Source organism: Callithrix jacchus, chromosome 16 (genome assembly GCF_049354715.1).
Source record: "Callithrix jacchus isolate 240 chromosome 16, calJac240_pri, whole genome shotgun sequence".
Taxonomy (NCBI): domain Eukaryota; kingdom Metazoa; phylum Chordata; class Mammalia; order Primates; family Cebidae; genus Callithrix; species Callithrix jacchus.
In genome coordinates this window covers 53,400,473-53,418,088 of record NC_133517.1, presented here as the reverse complement: position 1 = coordinate 53,418,088, position 17,616 = coordinate 53,400,473, and the positions used below count along the sequence as shown (strand labels likewise).

The 17,616-nt window shown below is 48.2% G+C and overlaps 1 protein-coding gene across 50 annotated transcripts in view; it reads left to right on the top strand.

Moving 5' to 3' along the window:
• The window catches only part of MROH1 (maestro heat like repeat family member 1), a 109,550-nt gene that overhangs the window by 55,561 nt on the left and 36,373 nt on the right, over positions 1–17,616 (top strand). For all 50 annotated transcript variants that reach the window (XR_013527973.1, XR_013527974.1, XR_013527971.1 and 47 more), the window contains 2 exons: positions 9,669–9,742; positions 12,773–12,895. Coding sequence is in view for 44 of the 50 variants with exons in the window: in XM_078352916.1 (XP_078209042.1) it covers positions 9,669–9,742; positions 12,773–12,895 (197 nt within the window). In the remaining 6 variants the exon portion in view is untranslated. The remainder of the gene's footprint in view (positions 1–9,668; positions 9,743–12,772; positions 12,896–17,616) is intronic.

Genomic DNA, 17,616 nt, shown 5'->3' with positions numbered 1-17,616 from the left:
GAGCCAGACTCCATCTCAAAAAAAAAGTTTACATATACAGGCTGGGTGCAGTGGGTGTGAGCCACACCTCTAATACCAGCACTTTGGGAGGCTGAGGTGGGCAGATCACTTCAGGCCAGGAGTTCAAAACCAGCCTGGACAACATGGCAAAACCCTGTCTCTGCTAAAAATACAAAAATTAGCTGGGTGTAGTGGCACATACCTGTCCTAGCTACTCGGGAGGCTGAGACATGAGAATCGCTTGAGCCCAGGAGACAGAGGTTGCAGTGAGCCCCGATCGTGCCACTGTGCACACTGGGCAACAGAGTGAGACACAACAAATTTATATATAGATAATATATAAATATATTTCTCTATATGTTTAAGTCTTTTTTTGGAGGCTTGACCATTGGTGATTTTGTTTATTTTTAGTGTGGTACAATAACATAAAACTTACCATCTTTATCATTTTTAAGCAAACACTTCAGTAGTGTTAAGTACATTCAAATTGTTAGGCAACTGTCACCACCATTGGCCTCCAGAACGCTTTTCATCTTGCAAAACTGAAACTCCTTCCCTGTGAAATAGCAATTTTCCATATGTAAGTCCCTCATAAGCTACAGGTTCCCCTGCATTCTTCTCTTTCTCTCGTAATTTAAATAGAGAAGAGACTGGGTGTGGTGGCTCACGCCTGTAATCCCAGCACTTTGGAAGGCTGAGGCAGGCAGATCATGAGGTCAAGAGATCATGACCATCCCGGTCAACATGGTGAAACCTCGTCTCTACTGAAAACACAAAAATTAACTGGGCTTGGTGGTGCCCGCCTGTAGTCCCAGCTACTCTGGAGACTGAGGCAGGTGAATCACTTAAACCCAGGAGATGGAGGTTTCGGTGAGCCGAGATCATGCCATTGCACTCCAGCTTGGGCCACATGAACAAAACTCCATCTTTAAATAAAAAAAAAAAGAAGAACCTGGCTGTTTGTTCTGTGGATTTTCTTATCGTTGAGTTTTGCTGACTGCATTGTCAAGGTGCAAGTCAACATGCTTCTCTGCCATCCGAATTTCTTGCACAGTGGCAGCTAGATTCAGGAACGTTCGGACTCAAGTTTAGTCTCTTGGGCAAGATGATAGGGGCCACATGATATGTGGTGTTCTGTCTTTTGAGCATCAGTCCTAGCAGCATTGATGCTGAATGCCTGTACCCATTAATTAATTAATTGGTAGGGGGTTAATACTGGAATTCTATCATTTTTTTCATTGATTAAGTGGAACACCTTGACAAAGAGATACTTTCTTGCGAGACCGAGACAAGCAGTTTACCTAAGGTCAGGAGTTCAAGACCAGCCTGGCCAACATGGTAAAATCCCGTCTCTACTAAAAATATGAAAAATTAGCCAGGTGCAGTGGTACGCACCTATAATCCCAGCTACTTGGGAGGCTGAGGCAGGAGAATCCCTTGAACCCAGGAGGCGGAGGTTGCAGTGAGCCAAGATCACACCACTGTCCTCCAGTCTGGGCAACGAGTACAACGCTGTCTCAAAAAAAAAAGGAAAAGAGAAGTTTAGCCCTTGATTCTTTAGTGTTGTTATTTATCAGTTTTTCAATGTAGTGGATTGGTTCTGTATCCCCTCCAAAGGTGGCTGGAAAGGACACGTTGGATGGCTTTGATGCAGTGCAGTCATCACCATTATTGAAGCTCGGATTGTCTGTCTTTGGCAAGTGGCAGTCTCTTGAGATCTGAATTCTTCTGACAGTTTGGCAGCTCATGTTTTAGGCTTCTTTCATCTGTTTCTTGCTTCAAACGTGGAATCAGTCATTTCTACAAAAAAACCCTGGTTCCTTTTAGTGAGAAGCTGCCTTTTTTTTTTTTTTTTAATAGAAATGATCTTGTTTTGTTGCCTAGGCTGGAGTATAGCGGCTCAAACATGGCTCAATGCAGCCTTAACCTCCTGAGCTTAAGGGATCCTCCTGTCTCAGCCTCCCAAGTAGCTGGGACTTGCAGGTGCACACCACCATGCCTGGCTAATTTTTAAATTTTTTGTAGAGATGGGGTCTTACTATGTTGCCCAGGCTGATCCTGAACTCCTGGGCTCAAGTGATCCACTTACCTCGTCCTGCTATGGTGCTGGCATTACAAGTATGAGTCACCGCACGTAGCCAAGAAGTTGCCTTTTCAGACAGCAGTCTGTTTCTAGAGGGCTCGTTACTTCTGGATGGTTACTATTCCTGCGCCTTATCAGTAGACAGAGCTAGCACATCTTTAACAGCAGATAGATAATACCTTATGAGTTCATGTTGATACTTCAGATTTAACATATAGACCTCACAGATTTTTACCTCTTTTCTATTACATCTTTTTTTTTTGCCAGAGTCTTGCTCTGTTGCCCAGGCCAGAGTGCAGTGGTGGGATCTTGGCTAACTGCAACCTCTGCTTCCCATGTTCAAGCGATTCTCCTGCCTAGCCTCCCTAGTAGTTGGGACTGTAGGCATGCGCCACCATACCTGGTTAGTTTTTGTATTTTAGTACAGATGGGGTTTCACCATGTTGGCCAGACTGGTCTCGAACTCCTGGCCTCAAGTGATCCACCCACCTCAGCCTCCCAGAGTGTTGGGACTACAGGCATGAGCCACCACATCTAACCTCTTTTCTGTTACAACTATATCTCTGTTCTCATGAATCCAGTTCTCAAGGTTAATAGAAGTGGACTATCCCAAAATTATTGGTTTGTTTTATCTCTGTTACAGAGACAGCACATACACTAGAATAATACTGATGTTGCCGTCACCAATCACATGACTGATAACATGCACTCTCCCACAGTCTGCTGATCTAACAGCGGTGCCCTGCGTCTGTGTCATTTGAGTAGCCATGGCTGTTAGATTACGTGCTCTCCCTTCTCTGCCTTCTTGGTGTTGGTTCTGCAGGCAACTGCACATGTGACGCTCTGCCCCATCCTCTGTTCACGGCTCTCTGCCGTTCTTGTTGTCCAAAGCTCATTCTCTGCAGGTTCCATGGGAAGGGCTCATGGGAACATGATCCTAGATCTCATGCTTGCTGATCATAGTTTATTTGTGCCTTTTATATTTGATAGTTTGGCTGATTACAGGATTCCTGGCTGACATTTCCTTGAGTGTCTTAAAAGTTATTCCTTGTTCTTCTGGCAGAAAGTTGCCACATTTAGCAAAAACAAATAAACAGGATGCCCCAAATATTGTCTGGGACATTTTGTACTGAAACATGATTTGTTGGGCTGAGAGCAGTGGTTCACGTTTGTAAATCCCTGCACTTTGGGAGACCAAGGCCAGCAGATCAGTTGAGGCAGGAGTTCAAGATCAGCATGGGTAACATGGTGAAACTCCATCTCTATTAAAAATACAAAAATTATCTGGACATGGTGGCTCGTACCTGTAATCCCAGCTACTCAGGAAGCTGAGCCAGGAGGATCACTTGAGCCTGGGAGGCAGAGGTTGCAGTGAGCCAAGATTGCACCACTGCACTCCATCCTGGGCAATAGAGCAAGACTCCATCTAAAAAAAAAAATTATTCGTTGTTTATCTGAAATTCAAATTTAACTGAACATCCCATATTTTATCTGGCAACCCTATTCTGGCATAAAGCATTGTTACCCAAGTCTGATGATAATCTAATTTTCTATCCTCTTAGATGCCATGTTTTTTTGTTTGTTTCTTTGTTTTGTTCCTGTTTTCAGATGTCCAAAAGATGTTCTTGTTTTAAAAAACACAGTGATTTCGCTAGAATATCCTGGTGCTGGTCATTCTTGGCCATGCCCTGAAGTTGGAACAGTGCCTTGCTCCTCCCCACGGCCTTTCCGTTCCCACCAGCTCCCAGGGCCATCCTCCCACCAGGGACCCGTCTGTGGCCACACCAGGCCTCCTGATGGTGGAGGCTCTTCCAGCCTGGACTCATCTTTCTGCGGCTCCTGCATAGCAGCTCTCTTTCTTTGGGTCTTAGCTTCAGTGCCACTTTTCAGAATAGTCCCTGGTGCTGACCGCCCTCTTCAAATGCAACACTCTCAAGAGTCTGTTTCTCGGCCTCTCATCTGCACCTCTCATGATGTGATCTTACTTACAGTCTGGATGTCTTTGTGTCTTTTGCATTAGGACAGGAGCCACTTGAGGGCAGGCCACGTCTGCCTTATAAAGGGCCTGGCAGGGAGTTGGCCTCGACATAAACTTGAGGAATGAATAAAATAATGCAGGCAAACCACACTGCATGTGAAATGTTATCAGTGACCGTAGCTTTTGGTCTTTGCTTTGTGCTTTTTAGTTCGTTTGTTGTCTTGAATCTCAGGGACAAGGGCCTGGATGGGCCTGAATCCTTAGCCGCACCCTGGCTTGTGTTCTGCATTCTCTTGTGTGGGGCCATGCCCACCCCGCCATTGTTCCCCTTGTTTCCTCTTCTGGGTGGTAACTGCTCATGGCTCATGTTCATTTTTCTATTGGGTTGTTTGTTTATATTCTTTAACTTTTTGTATTAGGGTTCTCTAGAGGGACAGAAGTAATAGGATAGATGCATATATAAAGGGGAGTTTTTTAAGGAGCATTGACTCACACAGTCACAAGGTGAGGTTCTACAATAGGCCATCTGCAAGCTGAGGAGCAAGGAAGCCAGTCTGAGTCCCAAAGCTGAAGAACTTGGAGTCTGACGTTTGAGGACAGGAAGCATCCAGCACGGAAGGATGGAGGCCAGAGACTAAACCAGTCTAGTCTTTCCATATTCTTCTGCCTGCTTTCATTCTGGCCCTGCTGGCAGCTGATCAGATGGTGCCCACCCAGATTGAGGGTTGGTCTGCCTCTCCCGTCCACTGACTCAAATGTGACTCTCCTTTGGCAACACCCTCACAGACACAGCCAGCAACAATGCTTTGCCTCCTTCAGTCCAATCAACTTGACACTCAATATTAACCATCACACTTTTTTTTTTTGAGATGGAGTCTCACTCTGTCGCCCAGGCTGGCATGTAATGACGCAATCTCAGCTCACTGCAACCTCCGCCCCCTGGGTTCAAGTGATTCTCCTGCCTCATCCTCCCAAGTAGCTGGGATTACAGGCACCTGCCACCGTGCCCGGCTGGTTTTTGTATTTTTAGTAGAGATGGGGTTTCATCATCTTGGCCAGGCACCATTACACTTTAACATGTTATTGAGAAATATAAATACAGGTTGAGTATCCGTAATCTAAAAATTAGAAATCACAAACACTCCAAAGTTTGAAGCTTTTTGAACACTGACATCATGATGAAGATGACCTGAACAGTGCAGAAAGCATGTGCAGAAACACATGGCTGGAGCAGCATGCACTCGTATCCGAGCAAGAGACCAGGGCAGTGCACAAATCACAGTGACGTCTAAGACAGAAACCATTGTTCAGTGAGGCCCATGACCCTGGAGGAATCATTTTAAAAAGCATCTGGCAGAACACCTCTCCTCCCTAGGGGACCACTTCCTGGTCCCTCAGCTGGATCTGAGGTTTCTTCTCACCTAAAAAATGCAGGCCAGGAATGGTGTCTCATGCCTGTAATTGCAGCACTTTGGGAGGCTGAGACAAGTGGATCATGAGGTCAGGAGTTCGAGACTAGCCTGACTAACATGGTGAAACCCCCATCTCTACTAAAAATACAAAAATTAGCTGGGTATGGTGGTGCACACCTGTAATCCCAGCTACTCAGGAGGCTGAGGCAGGAGAGTCACTTGAACCTGGGAGGTGGAGGTTGCAATGAGCCAAGATTGCACCATTGCACTCTAGCTTGGGTGACAGAGCAACTCAAAAAAAAAAAAAAACAAAAACTCAGCAGTAAAAAATATGACATACTATTAATACAATGAAGACACCATGTTCAGGTAACCAAGTGCATGCAGCACCACTGGAGCACCTAGAGCAGCTCTTAAGCAGCTGCAGCCGCCATCGACAGCAGGCTTCCAGCCTCCATTGATTGCAAGGTCACTGGACACCATGTTTCTTTTTTTTTTTTCTGAGACGGAGTTTTGCTCTTGTTGCCCAGGCTAGTATTTTTAGTAGAGACAGGGTTTCTCCATGTTGGTCAAGCTGGTCTCAAACTCCCGACCTCAGTTGATCTGCCTGCCTCGGCCTCCCAAAGTGCTGGGATTACAGGTGTGAGCCACTGTACCTGGCCTTTTTATTTTCTGAGATAGAGTTTTACTCTTTTTGCCCAAGCTGGAGTACAATGGTGCGATCTCAGCTCACCACAACCTCCGCCTCCTGGGTTCAAGCAATTCTCCTACCTCAGCCTCCCAAGTCGCTGGGATTACAGACGCATACCACCACACCCGGCTAATTTTTGTATTTTTAGCAGAGACGGGGTTTTGCCATGTTGGTCAGGCTAGTCTTGAACTCCTGACCTCGTGGTCCACTCATCTCAGCCTCCCAAAGTGCTGAGATTACAGGCATGAGACACCACGCGCAGCCTATTGCTAAGTTGTTATATGTGAATAAGTGTAAGAAAATGATTGTATATTGAGCTGGGCATGGTGGCTTATGCCAGTAATTCCTGTGGTTTTGGAGGCCAAGGTGGGAGGATTGAGACCAGGAGTTTGAGACCAGCCTGGGCAACACAGTGAGATCCCATCACTTAAAAAAAAAAAGATTGTTTATTGGTAGCATATAAATTTAGTCAGGAGTCATGGAGGTGGCAGACAACCACAGATTGTCCACATAGGTGGCTGAAATAGTAACAGCTTTGCTTTCTAACAGTTCCGTGTACACAAACTTTGTTTTGTGCACAAAATTTTAGAAATCTTGTATGAAATTACCTCCAAGCTATAAGGCATATACGAAGCATAAATGAACTTTGGGTTTAGACTTGGACTCCATCTTCAGGAAATCTCATTGTATATATGCAAATATTTCAAGCTCTGAAAGGCCCCGAAATCTGAAACACATCTGGTCCCCAGCATTTGAGATAAGGGTTGCTCAACCTGTCGGAGGACACATAGGTGGATTTAAGAAGCCATGTTTGAGGCTGGACACAGAGGCTCACGCCTGTAATCCCAGCACTTTGGGAGGCCAAGGCAGGTGGATCACCTGAGTTTGGGAGTTTGAGACCAGCCTGACTAGCACAGAGAAACCCCAGTTCTACTAAAAATACAAAATTAGCCGAGCGTGGTGGTCTATACCTGTAATCCCAGCTACTTAGGAAGCTGAGGTGGGAGAATTGCTTGAACCCAGGAGGCAGAGGTTGCAGTGAGCCAAGATTGCACCACTGCACTCCAGCCTGGTCAACAAGAGCAAACTCTGTCTCAAAAAAAAAGAAGTCGTGTTTGAGCTGAGTCCATCAGCCCCTCCACGGCAGTCACTAACTCTCACAGGGTCTCACTCTGCCACTCAGGCTGGAGTGCAGTGGCACGATCTTGGCTCGTTGCAGCCTCTGCTCCTGGGTTCAAGTGATACTTGCACCTTAGGCTCCTGAGGAGCTGGGACTACAAGCGTGCGCGACTGTGCCTGGCTAATTTTTGTGGGACCAGACCTTATTGTTTTAGTTTTGCCTCCCTTGTGTGAGTCCCTGTGTAATGAAGTGTGATCGTGCCCGTTTCCAAGCTTTATAGAAATAGGATCATACTGCTGTATTCTTCTGTGTTTGACCTCTATCCAGCAGGGTGTGGTCAGGACTCCTCTGGGTGACTGTGTTGGTGGCCCGTCTGCTCTTTTCCGTAGCTGTGTCCTGTCCCATAGCTTGGAAGCCAGTGCACCATCAGTCCCCATTCTAGTGCAGTGTGTGCTTGGGCTCTTGACAGTCTGCTGTCATAAACAGGTCACCCTGCATACGTCACAGCTTCTCTGGGGCAGGAACATTACCTGAGATGGAACTGTTGGATCTTAGGTGTGTATCCTCTGCCTTCTTAGATGATGCTGAGGTGTTTTCCAATGTCCTGTGCCAGTTTCTCTAGCAGCCTCCAAGCATTTTGGTCTGTTCCAGCACCCTTACTCTAATGAGATTTTTGCCTGGACTCCTAAGCCTGTTCCTGCCAGGCTGTCATCCTGTGTCTCTCTGACCAGCAGGGAAGCCCAGTGGCATTGCATGGGTGTTGGCAGTTGGGACTTTTGTTCACATTTCGTCTTTCTGTCGATGAGTCTTGCTCTTGTCGACTTGTTGGAATTCCCTGCACCATTTGCTGCGTCCACCACAGTGGCTATCCTTCCAGCTCTCTTCATACTGTTTTGATTAGCAGAAATTCTGAACTTTAGAGTGGTCTTTTACCAAATTTTTCTTACATCTTTTTTTTTTTGAGATGGAGTCTCACTCTGTTGTCCAGGCTAAAGTGTGGTGGTGTGATCTCAGCTCACTGCAACCTCCGTCTCCTTTGCACAAGCGACTCTCATGCCTCAGCCTCCCAAGTAACTGGGACAATAGGCCTGCACTATCACACCTAGCTAATTTTTGTAATATTTAGTACAGGCAGGGTTTCGCCATGTTGTCCAAGCTGGTCTTGAACTCCTGGGCTCAAGTGATCTGCCCATCTCGACCTCCCAAAGTGCTGGGTTCACAGGCATGAGCCACCACACTCGGCCCCTTTCATGTTTTCCTATTGTCTTCCATACTTCCCAGTTCTGAGGCCATGAACATCCTTTACAGCATGTTCTAAAGGCAGTATGGCATGTCTCATGGTTAGATCTGGAACCTGTGTTTTCTGAGCTTCTGTGGCACACATCTGTTTCATCCTGCTGAACCCATGGCTGCAGTTGCCCAGAATGACATCAGGGGAGTTCCCACAAGGGAATGCCCCAAACCCTTGGAGAAGGGACCGGTTGGGATCCCAAAGCAGCACTAAACGCCAGCTCGGAGCATTAATTAGGGGAACTTAGGCATAGAGAGCTGCAGCTAGCCTTGAAACCGACAATGAGAGACAAGGTGTTCTACCCCAGTGTGTCTGCAGCGAGGGGCGGGCAGGGTAGGGAGTTAATGTGCAGGTTTAAGGCATTCGGCTCAAGACTAACGCAGGTGCTCCGGGCATGAAGTGGCTGCATCTGGCTCTGCCATTTGCTGCTCCACAGTCCCTGGGGCCTCCATTTCCTCATCTGTGGCCTTGGGGTTGTGGTGACCCTTCTCTCCAAGGACTGTCATATGGGTTAGCAGTTCTGTCCTGTGCAGTGGACCTCAGAGAGCACTTGCACTGTTCCTAGCAGCCTTAATTTTTATAGTCTCTCAGCCACTTGGTAACATCCACTTTTTATCCCCATTTAAATGTTAGGAAATGAAGACACTGTTGATGGTTCTCAAGGGGGTCCCCAGACCGGCAGCATTAGCTCAGTTTGGAACATGTGAGAAATGCACACCTGAGCCCCCCAGGACCTTCTGAGTCAGTGCCTGGCAGGGGCACAGGAGAGGACCCTGCCCCAGTATTTCATATGCCTTTCAGTTGTTACGATACGGTAGCACTTGAGAAACACTGAAGGAATTTCCCTGGCTTTGGAACCTGGGTATACCTGACTCAGGCCCATTCTTCTACATACTGCCCTAAACTACCAACCATGATGTCGTTTGAGGAAAGTAAATTATTTGTCCCCTGAAGGAAAGTGGGTATGCTTTGCTTATTCTCCCTCCTCCTCCTGAAGGGGGCCATGGGGAGGCCAGACCCCTGGCAGTGTGGACGTGGACCTTGAGGTCCTCATCTCAGTGGGAGGCTGAGCTGTCCTGTTCATTTCTTGCAGCTGCTCAGATGGAAGATAAGAAGCCTTTTATCCTTTCTTCCATGAGGCTTCCTCTTCTGGACACCAATAGCAAGGTAAACTGCATGGGCCAGCCCAGGCTGCACCACCACACCACAGGCAGCTGCAGGGTGAGGCCAGGCCGTGCTGTGCGGCCACCCACCAGTCAGGCGGCCACCACCGTCAGCTGGACTGAGCTTGGGAACAAAGGACGACAATGTACCGTTCAGTGTGTGGGTGGCGCTTTTCCCACATCTCACTCAGGAAACTCCCCAAGACCACCCTATACTGGCACCAATTACAGGTCCTTGGGGCCCCAGCCCCTCCCTCAGGCTCAGTGATTCTCTAGAAGGACTCAGAGCTCCCAGTGCTGCTCTCCTCGTGGTGATTGAAGTGACAGGATGCAGGTCCACATCAGCCATGGTTGGGGTACCTGGGACAGAGTCCAGGAGGGCCACACACAGAGCTTCCTGCCGTCCTCCCCTCGGGTCATGGACAGAGTTAGACCCCTGCTTCTTCCCACAGCAGTGATGTGGGTCAGTGTGCACAGAGCATCACAACTAGGGAAGCTCCTGCCTTGGGGTCTGTCATGTGGACCTGATTGGTGCCCTCGTGGCTGAGCTGTCTCCAGCCCCTCTGGAGGTGGAGCTGATGCCATGTGGCCCATAGCCCCCACCTGTCACATGAGACCATTTGATGTGGCCGGAGACCCCCATGTGGACAAGAACATTCTTACCAGGCCAGACACTGGGGGCTCAGTGATGACCTCCCAGGACCTCAGGGCAGAGGCCGGGCCAATCTTTGAGCAGGTGGATCATTGCGAAAGTTAGGTCTGCACCCAGATTACCCAGGATCTGCTGTCTTGGGTAGGACCTGCTTACTATAGGGGGAGCAGAATCCCCCAGCCCTCTTGGGGTCTGCTCCAGGCCTTGTGCTGGGGCTCCTGTTGGGGTCCTTCTGTGAGACTCTTGTTGTGTTTCCCCAGAAGCTACTGAAATGAACCGCAAGCCACATCTGTTGTGGTGCCCCTTACATGTCCCACACACTCCCCGACATTCAGAGCTCTTCTCCCTGACGTGCCCCTGATGGGGTCTTTTGGTCATTTTGGATGCCTGCAATGCCAGGTGGTTAAACGCACCTAGTCTGGACAGTCTGGATCTAGCTGGCTCACTCCTCCGCACCCACCCTGTTCTCCAAGGCGGGACAAGGAGGAAGTTCTCGGAGGACCCTCCTCAGGGTGGGGACACTGGACCTGAGAGCTGAAGGGGCAGAGACATGATTGTGATGCTGGAGAGAAGGGTCCCCAGGGAGGGCAGCGAGGGCAGAGGCCATGGGACTGGGGAAAGGGCTGGTTTGGCCATGTTGGCCTGGCTGTGCCTTCAAGTCACCAGTTATAGTTACTGGGTGAGGCTGGACGTGCAGGCTCAACTTCTAGGATTATTTGGATGACAACTGAAGATTCAGGGACTAGATTTATGATGCACCCTGGGAAACATGGGGGTCACATGAGAGAAACTAGCCCAGAAGGACAACAGCCCCACCCCAAGGCCAGGGTGAGCCCCGGACAGAGGGATGGGTGTATTTGGAGCCTGGGAAGGGCAGCTGCCAGTGCCCAGGAGTCTGGGGGCTGGGGGCAGAGTGGTTGGGCAGAGCCCTCACTCAGCAGAGCAGGTCTCTTGGAGTTGGGATGCAGCTTGATGGAAGTGGATGGAGGAGGGAAAGTAAGTGAGATGATGAGAGGCCCCAGCAGCAGAGGAGGGAGGTGAGGGGGAGTGGAGGAAAGGAATTCTTCCCTACGGACCTGAGCACATCCACAAGCTGATGGGAAGGCTGCCTTCCAGGAGCCGAGGGGCCTCCAAGCAGCCTAGGGACGGAGAAAAAGGCAGACGCAGGTGCAGGTGTGTGTACAGGTACATCCAGGAACAGGTGTGGGTACAGACCCACGTGTGGATGCAGGTAGGTATAGATATGGGTGTGAGTGCAGACCCAGGTGTGAATGCAGATAGGTATTGATATGGGTGTGGGCGCAGGCTCAGGTGTGAATGCAGGTAGGTGTAGATATGGGTGTGGGTGCAGGCTCAGGTGTGAATGCAGGTGGGTATAGATATGGGTGTGGGTGCAGGCTCAGGTGTGAATGCAGATAGGTATAGATATGGGTGTGGATGCAGGTAGGTATAGATATGTGTGTGGGTGCAGGCTCAGGTGTGAATGCAGGTAGGTATTGATATGGGTGTGAGTGCAGGCTTAGGTGTGAATGCGGGTAGGTGTAGATATGGGTGTGGGTGCAGACCCAGGTGTGAATACAAGTAGGTATTGATATGGGTGTGAGTGCAGGCTCAGGTGTGAATGCGGGTAGGTGTAGATATGGGTGTGGGTGCAGACCCAGGTGTGAATGCAGGTAGGTGTAGATATGGGTGTGGGTTAAGACCCAGGTGTGAATGCAGGTAGGTGTAGATACGGGTGTGGGTGCAGACCCAGGTGTGAATGCGGGTAGGTATAGATATGGGTGCGGGTGCAGACCTAGGTGTGGATACAGGTAGGTATAGATATGGGTGTGAGTGCAGGCTCAGGTGTGGATGCAGGTAGGTATAGATATGGGTGTAGGTGCAGACCCAGGTGTGGATGCAGGTAGGTATAGATATGGGTGTAGGTGCAGACCCAGGTGTGGATGCAGGTAGGTATAGATATGGGGGTGGTGCAGGCTCAGGTGTGGATGCAGGTATGTATGGGTATGGATGTGGGTGTTAGTGCTGGCACAGTTGTAGGTTCAGATACAGGTACGGGAGCAGGCATGGGTGGATGTGGGTGCAGGAATTGGTGTGAGTATAGTTGTAAATGTTGGCCCCAGTATGTGGGTACAGGCCCAGACTTGGGTATGGATACAGGTAGGTACAGGTGCAGGCCCAGATGTGGGTGCAGGTACAGGTGTTGGGGTAGGTACAGGTACAGGTATGGATTCAGGTGCAGACCCAGGTGTGGGTGTAGGTGCAGGTGCGGGGACATGTATGGGTGTGGGTGGAAGAGTGAGGTTCCCCTTTGCTGGTTGGACTGGCATGGTAGTCTCTGTCTGCATCTCCCCTTTCTGATCTCCCATTGGTTCTGGGCAGGTGAAGCGGGCAGTGGTGCAGGTGATCAGCGCCATGGCCCACCATGGCTACCTGGAGCAGCCTGGAGGTGAGGCGATGATTGAGTACATCGTGCAACAGTGCGCACTGCCCCCCGAGCAGGAGGTAAGGCCCTGTTACCTTGCCCGCCTTCTAAGCCCATGCTGCCCCTGACCTGTGTTAGGCACTGGTATCAGGAGCCGCTGGTCCGGCAGAGGGTGGATGTATGGGCCACAGTCTGCGTGCAGAGGTGCCCTCTGCTGTCTTTTGTTTGTTAATAGAGACAGGGTCTAACTATGTTGCCTGGGCTGCAGTGCAGTGGCTATTCTCAGGTGTGATCATAGCATGCTGCAGCCTCAACCTCCTGGGATCAATCGACTCCCCTGCCTCAGCCCCCCAAGACTACAGGTGCAGACCACTGTGCCCGGCTCCTTCTGGTATCTGAGTCAGAGCCTCTGCACTGCACTAGTCCTCTCGGCAGCTCCCCAGGAGTCAGAACACAGAGGCAGGAAATAGATTGTTCTATTTGGGGCTTTTTTACTTAAGAAGTTACCATATGAATGCTAATTTCTTCTTGAAGGAGAGCAAGATAGGACGTGCCCATCACCGCGGTGCCCACTGTACCCCAAGTGGGGTCTGTGTATTTACCCTGAAACATCAGAGCTCAGTGAGAGCACGCTGTGCTGTTGCCTTTAAGTGCGTGGTTGTCAGGCCTGTCGTGCAGGCCCCAGCAGGTGGGCACCACCAGTTCGGCTGATTCTGACCTCAGCATCTTCACAGCAGCTCTGTGGGTCATTAGGCACGAACTGGAGAGCCAAGGCCTCTGTTTTAATCTGTTAGTTCCTAAGAATTTGGGACTAGGAGGTTTCTTTTAATATTAGAAAATATTATTAAAGTTTTCTAAAAACAAAAACCATTTTGAATAGGATGGAATCTAACAGACTCAAATATTTATATCTATGTAATAATAATAATTAGTATTTTTGAGACAGGGTCTCACTCTGTCACCCAGACTGGAGTGCATTGGTGAGATCACAGCTCACTGCAGCCTTGAACTGGGCTGAAGCAATCCTCCTACCTCAGCCTCCTGAGTAGCTGGGGCTACAGGCCTGTGCCACCACACCCAGCTGATTTTTTATTTTTTGTAGAGATGGGATCTCACTATATTGCCCAGGCTGCTTTCAAATTCCTGAGCTCAAGCCACTCTCCCATCTCAGCCTCAAAAAGTGCTAGGATTACAGGTGAAATGCCACCGTACCCAGAACTCAAATATGTTTTAACCACAGTACCTGGCAGTGTCTGTGGAGTCTCTCAGTCAGTCTGCACTGCTTGATGTGTGGAGTTCAGTGTATTGATCTTTCTGCTTAATTATCTGTTATAATGTTCAAGCGGCCGGGCACAGTGGCTCACACCTGTAATCGCACCACTTTGGGAGTCCAAGGCTGGTGGATCACATGAGGTCGGGAGTTCGAGACCAGCCTGACCAACATGGAGAAACCCCATCTCTACTAAAAATACAACAACAAAAAAAATTCAGCCAGGCATGGTGGTGCATGCCTATAACCCAGCTTACTCAGGAGGCTGAGGCAGGAGAATCGTTTGAACCTGGGAGGCGGAGGTTGTGGTGAGACAAGATTGCACCATTGCACTCCTGCCTGGACAACAAGAGCAAAGCTCTGTGTCAAAAAAAAAAAAAAAAGCAAAGCAGGACATGTTGCTCTGAGACAAGTGGGCCTTGGAGTGTTGGCCAAACACACTGCAGAGGGAGGTGAACGCCAGTGGCAGGCCCTGTGGTGCCATTGGGTGCTGGGCTCTTATGGTCCAGCCCAAGTGGTGGCCAAATGATTCTGGAGCAATCAGGTACGGGGCCACTAAGGAAGAGAGAAGACAAATCCAGGGAGCCTCACCTGTATGTAGATTCCATTTTATTTTATTTTATTTTTTAATTTAATTTTATCTTTTTTGAAGATGGGATTTCACCATGATGATGGCCAGGCTGGTCTTGAACTCCTGACCTCATGTGATCCACCCATCTCGGCCTCCCAAAGTGCTAGGATTACAGGCATGAGCCACCGCGCCCAGCCAGATTCCATTTTAAGGTTTTTAGAGAAATGAGTTAAATATTAGAATTAGTTATGATTGCCAGGTGCGGTGGCTGACGCCTATAATCCCAGCACTTTGGGAGGCTGAAGCCAGTGGATCACCTGAGGTCAGGAGTTTGAGACCAGCCTGGCCAACATAGTGAAATGCCATCTCTACTAAAAATACAAAAAGTTAGCTGGGCATGGTAGCAGGCGCCTGTAATCCCAGCTACTTGGGAGGCCGAGGCAGGAGATTTGTCTGAACCTGGGAGGGGAGGCGGAGGTCGCAGTGAGCGGAAATCGCACCATTGTACTTTAGCTTGGACAACAAGAGGGAAACTCTGTCTCAAAAAAAAATTTTTTGTAAAGACAAAGTCTCACTCTGTTGCCCAGGCTGGAGTACAGTGGAAGGATAATGGCTCATTACAGCCTCAAACTCCTGGGCTCAGGCAATTCTCCCTCCTTGGCCTCCCAAGTAGGTAGGACCACAGGCATACACCACCATTGCTGGCACTTCTTGTGCCCGTTTACAAATGGGGTTGTTTTCTTATTATTGAATTTTGAGAGATCTTTCTATATTCTGGGCACAAGTCCTTTGTTGGATTTATGGCTTATAAATTACTTTTTTTTTTTTAACTTTTAATACATATTGTTTTGCTTTTGAGTAGAGACAGCCTATGTTACTCAGGCTGATCTAACTCTTGGGCTTGTGTGATTTGTTTGCCTCAGTCTCCCAAAGTGCTGGGATTATAGGCATGGGCCACTGTGCCTTGCCATAAATATTTTCTTACAGGTCTGTTGCATGCTTACCTTTTTACTTTCTTAACACTGTCTTTCAGAGAGCAGAAGTTGTAATGTTTTTTTAATGGCCAGCTTACTTGAGACAGAATCTTGCTCTGTTGCCCGGGCTTGGGTGCATTGGCACAGTCTTGGTTTACTGCAACCTTCACCTCCCGGGTTCAAGCGATTCTCCTGCCTCAGCCTCTCGAGTAGCTGGGATCAGGGTTTCACCATGTTGGCCAGGCTGGTCTCAAACTCCTGACCTCAGGTGATCTGCCCATCTCAGCCTCCCAAAGTGCTGGGATTACAGGCGTGAGCCATCGTACCCAGATGCTTTATAGTAAGTTCTGGATTCGGGTGTTTTAAGTCTCCCACATTTGGTCTTTTTCGATCATGTTTTGGCTATTTTAGTTCCTTTGTTTCTCCCTGTAAATTTTAGAGTCATCTTGTTGATAACATTCAATCTTCCAATCCATGAAAACAGTATATTTCTATATTTATTTAGAAATAATTCTACATTTATTTAGGTTTCTTTGATTTTGTTCACTAGTATTTTGTAATTCTCAGCACATAGATTCTGTATATTCTGGTATTTTGTTAGACTTGTAAAAGCTATTTTGTTTTTACTGCCATTGTAAATGGTATAATTTTGTTCATTTCACCTTCTAACTGTTCATTGCTAGTGTATAGAATATAGAATTTATCTTTGGATATTAACCACATATCCTGTGATTGCTTTTTTATAGATTATTTGGGATTTTCTAAATAGAGCATCATGTCTTCTTCGTATAGACCATTTTATTTGTAAATCTTGATGACCTTTTCTTTTTCTTGACTTACTACATTGGTGAAGCCTCCAGTATGGTGCTGAATGAATAGAAGTGGTGAGAGCAGCCAACCCTGCTTTGTTCCCATAGGAGAATGCACTGCCTTTTACTATTAAGAATGCTGGGGCTGGGCACAGTGGCTCACGCCTATAATGCCAGCACTTTGGGAGGCCGAGGGAGGCAGATCATTCAATCTCCTTGAGTTCAGGTTTGAAACCAGCCTGGACAACATGGGGAAACCCATCTTCACAAAAAATACAAAAGTTAGCTGGATGTGATGGCACATACCTGTAGTCCCAGCTACTCTGGACGCTGAGGCAGGAGGATCACTGGAGCCTGGGAGGCGGAGGTTGCAGTGAGCCAAGATCATGCTGTTGTACTCCAGCGAAGGTGACAGAGCAAGACCTTGTCTTAAAAAAAAAAAAAGAATGCTGGGCCAGCGCAGTGATTCTTTCCTGTAATCCCAGCACTTTGGGAGGCCAAGGCAGGAGGATTGCTTGAGCCTGGGAGTTTAAGAACAGCCTGGGCAACACAGCAAGACCTTATCTCTACAAATAATTTAAAAAATTAGCTGGCCTGATGGCTCACACCTGAGGTCCCAACCACTCGGGAGGCTGAGGTGGGAGGATCACTTGAGCACAGGGAGCTGAGGCTTCAGTGAGCTGTGATCATGCCACGCACTCCAGCCTGGCTGACATAGCGAAACCCTATCTCAAAAAAAAAAAAAAGAAAAGAGAATATTGTTTGGGGAAGCTCTTTAGAAGGCCGGAGCAGGAAATCACAATGTAACCAGACCTTGTCTCTACAAAAAAAATTTAAAAATTAGCTGGGTGTGGTGGCGTGCACCGGTGCTCCCAGCTACTTGAGAGGCTGAGGTGGGAGGATCGCTTGAGCCCAGGAGGCTGAAGCTGCAATGAGCTGTAATCACGCTATTATGCTCCAGCCTGGGCAACAGAAGGAGACCCTCTCAGGGAAAAAAGAAAAAAAAAAATCAGTTATGTTTATACTATACTGTAGTATATTAAATGTGTAATAGCATTATGTCTAAAAAATGTACATGCCTAACTTACAAACACTTTATTGCTTAAAAAAAATGGCTAAGGATCTTCTGAGCCACCAGCAAGTTACGATTTTCTTGCTGGTGGAGGGTCTTGCCTTG